We start from the raw sequence: 7,968 nt of genomic DNA on the forward strand, positions 1-7,968 counted from the left end.
GCTTTTGGTTTTTATTAAGTTTTGAAATCGCTAATTGTAAAATATGTAAACTACCATATGTATTTACATCTTAAAGATTAACAGAAATATATTTGATCGTTTTCCACTGTTTTTACAATTTTTTTTTTATCAGCTCCAACAAATTGAAACAAGGAGCTGTGCCGCTGAATGTCCACCAGATGGCGCCGTTTCACCGTCTAGTAAAGAAAAGCAGACCCTTTCAGCCAGTGGAGACAAAAAATCCCTTCAGGACAATGAAGAGCAGTAGAAACTAATGTCGAGGAAAAAGCTAAAGCTAGCTTCTGTGTGACGAAGATGAGTCTAACACTCTAGGCTCGTGATTTAAGACTTGTTTGGGTAACTTAAAACTAGTAAACTATAAACATTAAAGTAAAATATAAACAATAAAAAATGGTCGTAAAGGTAACAGACGCCCTCTAGCGGACAACTGAATATTACATAAACAACAAAAAAACTGTCATGGCGGCTACCTCCAGGCTGACTGGTCACCGGTTAGTTTATATTTAACTACTTTATTTAAACAGCTTGTTTCATGGTTTAATATCGAGTCCAATTACGGAAAAAACAGCGAAAGTAATCAACAAGGTCTAAAAAAAACAAGTAGAAAAATATTAGTTTATTTGTTGTGTTCAAAAAGCTTTTGGTTTTTATTACGTTTTGAAATCGCTAATTGTAAAATATGTAAACTACCATATGTATTTACATCTTAAAGATTAACAGAAATATATTTGATCGTTTTCCACTGTTTTTACAATTTATTTATTTATTTATCAGCTCCAACAAATTGAAACGAGGAGGAGCAGTGCCGCTGGATGTCCACCAGATGGCGCCTTTTCACCGTCTAGTAAAGGTAAGCAGACCCTTTCAGCCAGTGGAGACATAAAAATCCCTTCAGGACAATGAAGAGCAGTAGAAACTAGTGATGGGTAGATGAAGCCTCATGAAGCGTTTCAGCACATTCCCCAAATAGTATTGATACTGTGTCGACACAGTGCTGCTGTTGTGCTCTATAATGACACCTACTGGACTTTAAATATCATTGCAGGCAACATACTGGAGACACAACAGACGCTGATTCAATGACCTAATCATACTTGTATACACTGTGAGCTATTGTAGGCCTACTTCATATGGTATTATTTTAAACTTCTAAATTTAAAATATATACACCTCAAAATATTCTGTGAATGATACCAAGTGACAATTAAAGTGACAGTGTTGTGAATGTGATATTACCCATTTCAGTGTCATTGACTCAAAAGTTTTTTTTATTTTTATAAATTTTTATTAAGAAAAATAAGTTTATCCAATGTTTTGGCATTTAGTCTATTACGTTTTTTGGACACTATTTCACCAGCTTTCGAAAACACACGTTCACAGGGCACAGAAGAAGCTGGGGTACACAAAAACTGTAAAGCCAGGTGGAAAAGGTGTGGGTAGGATGTCTTCCGGTTCCCCCAGTATGTTAATGGATCTTCTTGTCTTGAGATGTTTCCCTCTGCTAAGTAGCGCTGGACCTCAATGATCGAGTCAGCTGTTGCATTGGTGGTTTGTCTGCCAACCTCTTGATCAAGCTGCTGCCACAGATTATCTGAAATAATAAAAAATACATAGAAGTTTTAGTTTTTGTTAGCAACAAAACAAAATGTGAAAATAAACTGATAATACTGAACATCTTGCCTGAACTGGGTATCTGCTCTAATGAAGGTCCAGGCTGTGGCTCAGATGTTGTGTGACCAATTACTGCAGCACACTCCTTTTTCAGGCGATTGACAGCCTCACTACACTTGGAGGAACTACGAAATCCGAGTGTTTTAAATCTGGGGTCTAAAAGTGTTGATAGGGTCAACACGCTTAATGACTCCAGATTAGAAGCAGTGTCTGTGACGCGACGTCTAAGTTGGTCATGGAGACGTGTGGCTGCTTGTGTGTGTAGATGCAAAGAGTTCCGCTCAAGTGCACAATTTAGCATTTTCATCATCAGGATGACCTTTGATCCTGAAACTCTCCTCAGACAACTCCACTGTGGCCTGATGGAAAGGGGCCAGCACAAGAAGTGCTTCCCTTAAGATGTTGAGCTCATCAGCTGTGAGTGGAGTTAAATCTGTTTGGAGAGGCAAGAGACACCCACACTGGTTCTCTCTCATCATGTAGCCGTGACAGCATCTGATATGTGCTGTTCCAACGTGTTGGTACCTCATTGACAAGTTTCAAGGTGGGCCGTCCCATCTGTTGCTGCACTTGAGCTAGCTTCTCTTTTGCTGTGGTGCTGGATCTGAAGAATGATACAATTTGCCTAGATTTGTGTCTTATGGATGGAAGTTCAGGGATCTGATCACAGGATTTTTTGACTATTAAATTTAGTTTGTGTGCAATGCAGATTGAATGTCGAATTTGAAGAGTTCGTGTTGCTGCCATCATGTTTGGTGCTGCATCGGTCACAAGACACCTTACCTTGTTTGTTATGGCCCAGTCGTCCTTCATGCCCCTTTTGACTTGGGTCAGATTGTCAGCAGTGTGACTTTGTGGAAAGTGTTTGACTCCCAACACAGATGTACACAACTGCATATTATCATTGATGTAGTGACAGGTAAGAGCTAAGTAAGCCTCCATGTTCAAGGAGGTCCACATGTCAGCTGTTATACTCACTGCCACAGCTTGCTGTACTCCCCTTTTTACTCGTTCGAGTTCCTCCGCATGCTTTTTGGCCATCATTTCCTTAACCGTCTGAAAATGAATCAAAATCAAATCAGTCTAGTACTCAACACATTAATTAGACCACCTGTCATTAAAGCAAGAAAAACATCCAGCTATGAAGTTCTCTGTGTTTTGCCCTGCTGAATAGAAGGTAGGAATTTAAAACTGAATCCAGTTTTATACCCAAATGTGAGCTGACACACCGGACAGAAATTATTCAAGCATGCATGATATTTGAATCACAAGTGTTTATTTTTGTTTGCCGTGTCATAAACCTTAAATCAGACGATGGTCTAATACATTTGTTAAGCACTGTATTTATTACATGAGTAACAGCAGCTATCTGAGACATTGTGTATACAAACCTTTCTGGTTGGCAAAGCGTAAGATGGATCAAGGACCTGAATCAAGCCCCTGAACCAGGGACGAAATTTTGATTTCAGAAGTGGGGGGGACACACCAGGCTTGTGCGGATTTGGGGTGGGGGTGTTATGTAAAGACCCTTTGACACGTCACATGCCCATCTCAATAATTTTTCCATCCTCAATATATATATATATATATATATATATATATATATATATATATATCAAAGTTAAAAAATGTACAACTCTATTATCATTAATATTTATTATCATTATTGAAGTGCAGTTTTGGCTGTTGACAATGGATAGGCCATTGTATTTATTGTTTTGGGTCTTTTTTTATTGTTTTTGGTGCAACATTTTCTAACAGGGAGTGAGATTCTTTTTTTTATTTAATTTTTGTTTGTTATTTTTATTCATTTAGAAGTTCTGGTTCTGGACATTTCAATGTTAAATGAAGGTTTATTTGTTGCATTTTAAAGGGTGTACTTGCATTATTATGACATATTAACATTATATTAGTGGTTATTTTGGTCTAGATAATGTTGACAATGATATTGTTTATCATCAACAATTTTTTTGGACAAAATATCATCCAGCAAAATTTGTTACTTTCCCAGGCCTAGTCAAAAGTATAAAAAGTATTTATACATAAACGGTCCCTCCTGAGATCTGGCCGTTATTTCATTTGCTGTGTTAGAGGACATGCTGAACTAATGTTTTACACATGATCATCACCCTAACATTTGTCACAATGATCAATTTTATGTCTATCGTATCTTCATTATTTCAACCTCACCTGTGAGCCTCCAGCCTCTGCTCCATCTCCTCCAGGCTCTCGTCCTCCATCTCCTACAGCCTCTCCTGCTGTACCTTCACCGGTCTCTCCTCCTGCATCTCTGTCAGTCACCTGAAAAAAAGATGCATGAACTATAAACAGTGGGAGATTTTGGAATGGAACAAACAGGAATATTTACAGGATGGTTCTAGTATGATTCACAATTATTATTAATATAATGTGTAAATTATTCATTACCAATTTGAGTGTATAAAAACATATTAAATATGTTTTTTCCCTTAAAAGTGTTTAAACAGTTGTTGCATTTCAACACACAAAAAATAAATGGAAAAAATAAGATAAATCTAATGAAAAGTGTACATCTTTGACATTAAGCTTAAAAAAATCTGTTGACGATGATACTGTTCATTTTTCAGAGCTTTTTAATGTGAAAATATGCATTGCAATAGATAAGTTTACAATAAAGTTAAATGATAAAAGTTTTGAAGTTACACTTCTACTACTACTACTACTAGTAATAATAATTATGATGATAATAGTAATAATAAAAACATAATAATTATAATAATACGAATAAATTGTGTCTGAGGAGTCAGTTATGTGGAGGAGATGAGTTTGTAAAAGTTAGTTTTGAGTATGTTTGTGAAGGAGGAGGTGAGTCTGAGCTTAATGCAGGGGTGTCACATGTTCCAACTTACGTTTTGACTTTGAAAGAAGTCTCTTATATCCACTTTCGTTTTCTTGACATGCTGCCGCCTGGCTGTGCATAACTACCAAAGACTCACAAATGAACACTTATTCAAATGTTATATAATGGAAGCTGAGCTGAGCTCTGATATTACACAGCGTCTAGTTGACGATGTGACTCAGTACCGGTGTTCCCTAGCGGCTCCAAACTAGCAAAACAACGTGAGCACGTTCTGTTTACTACTTGGAGTGACAGCAGCAACAGCCAATAATACGTTAGCAAGTATCAGCAGAGCCAATAGATTAGCTTTTGGGTGGGTCTAATAGGAAACCGGTTTCCGTTTCGGTCCTAGTGCTCAATCAAATCCATTTAATGGAGCGTAACATTGTTTTTGGACGGAAAAAAGTGAAGGGGACCGAAACTGCCTTTTGAAAAAGTGGGGGGGACATGTCCCACCCGTCCCCCCCCAAAATTACGTCCCAGCCCTGAACCCCTCACTCTCCACAATACTCAGGGGTTGGCAGTCCTTTATAATAAAATTCAGGACTGCTTGGTCCAGAGCAATCTTCCTAGATTCTAGATTTCAAAATAATAAAACATATATTAGTAAAACAAATGAGACAAAGCACGCCCAGTGTCTATATAGGTCTACCTGTGTTCGTTCTTGGTGTATTTGCTTCCTCTTCGTTTTCATGCTTGACTCTTAATGTCTCAGCATTGAGGAAGTGCTCTTATTTGTATAAGACAACTCGGCTGAGCAGATCCGACATTTAACCTAATAAAATTAAATAAATAATTTACACTGAGAGTCAGTCACATTGCTGTTTTCAACTCTTGACAGATGCGCAGAAACAAGGAAAGACAAACACGTACCTTATTTGCTGTTCAAAGATCAAAATGATCCCACACAGCAGAAACTTTTCTTTTCCTCTCTGGCTCCATTTTCTTGATGTGAAGAGGGATGTCTTGTTTTATCTTGGAAATGGTATTTTTTTCGCGACGACTCATCCCGTTGACAGATGCAGAGTCGATACCATAAACACAGTTTGGCGCCTTGGCAATGAGCGACACAGCAGCAGTGTTGGTCACGTGACTTTTTCTTAAAGCAACACACGCGTCGACACCGATATATGTATATGTACAGTCTATGGTCGACACAGGTTTCGCTCCATGAGCCTGACACATGCGCCGGTGTGTCGGTGTTGCTGGACCCATCACTAGTAGAAACTAATGTCGAGGAAAAAGCTAAAGCTAGCTTCTGTGTGATGAAGGTGAGTTTAACACTCTAGGCTCGTGATTTAAGACTTGTTTGGGTAACTTAAAACTAGTTAACTATAAACATTAAAGTAAAAAATAAACAATAAAAAATTGTCGTAAAGGTAACAGACGCCCTCTAGCGGACAACTGAATATTACATAAACAACAAAAAACTGTCATGGCGGCTACCGCCAGGCTGACTCTGGTCACCGGTTAGTTTATATTTAACTACTTTATTTAAACAGCTTGTTTCATTGTTTAATATCGAGTCCAATTACGGAAAAAACAGCGAAAGTAATCAACAAGGTCTAAAAAAACCAAGTAGAAAAATATTAGTTTTTTTGTTGTTGTGTTCAAAAAGCTTTTGGTTTTTATTAAGTTTTGAAATCGCTAATTGTAAAATATGTAAACTACCATATGTATTTACATCTTAAAGATTAACAGAAATATATTTGATCGTTTTCCACTGTTTTTATCATTTTTTTTATTTATCAGCTCCGACAAATTGAAACGAGGAGCAGTGCCGCGGATGTCCACCAGATGGCGCCGTTTCACCGTCTAGTAAAGGTAAGCAGACCCTTTCAGCCAGTGGAGACATAAAAATCCCTTCAGGACAATGAAGAGCAGTAGAAACTAATGTCGAGGAAAAAGCTAAAGCTAGCTTCTGTGTGATGTGAGTCTAACACTCTAGGCTCATGGAAATTACACATTACAAATTCTTTAAAGTACATTTTCTTAAATTGACCCAAATTTAGTCAGAAGTTTTGATAAACTCAAAATAGCAACACTTAAAATTTTATCACTTCCACATTAAGTGTTAATAAAAACAAGAGTCAAGCAGCTCTTTTTAAAAAGATGATATATTACAGAAACACGATTTTAAAATTACTTACAGACGTAAAATACTTTTTTCTTCAGCACCATGTTTGTGTTGAAATGTCTTCAACACAATGAAAACAAATAGTTGAGGTCATTTTCTTTAAGGGACAGATTCTTTATGTTCTAACTGTCCCACCAGTTAATTATATAAAAAATTAAAACAAATAAAACTAAAACGGCCCCGTAGAACCAGAAATCACTTTTCACTCAGTCCCTGCTGACGGATGTTCATCTCCACCGTGTCACTGCCCTTCTCTCACCCTCACTCCTCTCTAAATATTAAAATAATTAAGATTTTATTTAATAAATGTAGTTCGGTTTCACTAAACACAGGAACAAACCTGTTGAGTCAAACTGCAGCAAGAAAACAGGAATGTGAGAAGTGGAGTCACCGTTTAATCATGGCAGTGGAAACAGCACAGTACAGATGAAACTAGATAAGGGAGGGATTACAGTTTTAGTCACGGCCAGATTCTTTGGTTGGTGGAGGTGTGAACAGAAGCATCACAGCTGTGCAGTCGAGCTGCATCAAATAAATACAACTGAAAGTCACGTCTGCTAGAAATAATCCTCGGTTCTTATTTTAATCTCAAAGCACCCAGTTGGTTTTAAATAAATACAATAGAATATCACTATTTCTGTACAAATGTAATGCACATTTCCCTAGAAGAGACTAAAATGGAGGACTTTATTTTATAGAATTAGCACCTTTCCACAGTTTCACTCAGTAACGTGTGCATTTTTATTCTCTGCTGCAGGAACAGAAAACATCGGGTCGGGATCAGCACCGGAATACTGAAGTGGTGTCTGGAGGCCACTCAGGTACGTGATGGCTTTAGTCTCGCTTCACCGTCTCTCTGGTCTCACTAATCTTTAAAAAGCACCACATATATATATTCTAATGATCCGTTTGAGCTCTGAGGCACACTGTTAGATAATAAAGCTTTTAGAGCAGAAAGACGACTCCGATCAGAGCCTGATGGTGGTATGTGGTCCGTTCCTTGCTTGCTTTATTAGAAGTGACAGGATGTGACGTAACCGATGCTTAGATTAGGACAAATCTGGCTTTAGAAGAATAGATTCGGGTGTGAAACTGTTGGTCCTGTTGCTGCATGTGGGAATTACAGAAGTTGGATAACGTCTGATCGTGGACCTTTTCTTAAAGAGGAGGGGAGGTGGAGCAGGAAGTGGATGAAGGTGTCAGCAGGGAGGAGTAAGCCTGGGTCCAGGCCCGTTGAAGAACACTTTGTTTGATTCCCAGG

The 7,968-nt window shown here is 37.9% G+C and overlaps 1 protein-coding gene across 4 annotated transcripts; it reads right to left on the bottom strand.

The window, feature by feature from the left end:
* Positions 1–1,283: 1,283 nt before the first annotated feature.
* LOC139064856 (E3 SUMO-protein ligase ZBED1-like) lies at positions 1,284–5,584 on the bottom strand. 4 transcript variants are annotated; one of them, XM_070547851.1, is made up of 6 exons: positions 5,444–5,584; positions 5,223–5,345; positions 4,581–4,652; positions 3,883–3,993; positions 2,671–2,748; positions 1,284–1,612 (listed from the first exon to the last, which is right to left on the bottom strand). In XM_070547851.1, exons 2-6 carry the CDS (start codon positions 5,262–5,264, stop codon positions 1,523–1,525), a joined length of 393 nt encoding a protein of 130 aa, XP_070403952.1. In that variant the 5' UTR covers positions 5,265–5,345; positions 5,444–5,584; the 3' UTR covers positions 1,284–1,522. The 4 variants fall into 4 exon arrangements, with proteins under 4 accessions (XP_070403952.1, XP_070403951.1, XP_070403949.1 ...); XM_070547850.1 differs by having other exon boundaries at positions 2,476–2,748; XM_070547848.1 differs by having other exon boundaries at positions 1,531–2,748.
* Positions 5,585–7,968: the final 2,384 nt, after the last annotated feature.

Source organism: Nothobranchius furzeri, unplaced genomic scaffold (assembly GCF_043380555.1).
Source record: "Nothobranchius furzeri strain GRZ-AD unplaced genomic scaffold, NfurGRZ-RIMD1 Scf054, whole genome shotgun sequence".
In the NCBI taxonomy this organism is placed as follows: domain Eukaryota; kingdom Metazoa; phylum Chordata; class Actinopteri; order Cyprinodontiformes; family Nothobranchiidae; genus Nothobranchius; species Nothobranchius furzeri.

What these genes read in the sequence shown, in the direction of transcription:
- LOC139064856 (XM_070547848.1), bottom strand. Translation starts at nt 5,264, where the DNA reads ATGAAAACGAAGAGGAAGCAAATACACCAAGAACGAACACAG. An exon ending in ACTTCTTTCAAAGTCAAAAC is followed by an intron (nt 3,994 to 4,580) that starts GTAAGTTGGAAC and finishes TCTTTTTTTCAG; the next exon opens with GTGACTGACAGAGATGCAGG. An exon ending in CAGAGGCTGGAGGCTCACAG is followed by an intron (nt 2,749 to 3,882) that starts GTGAGGTTGAAA and finishes ATTCATTTTCAG; the next exon opens with ACGGTTAAGGAAATGATGGC.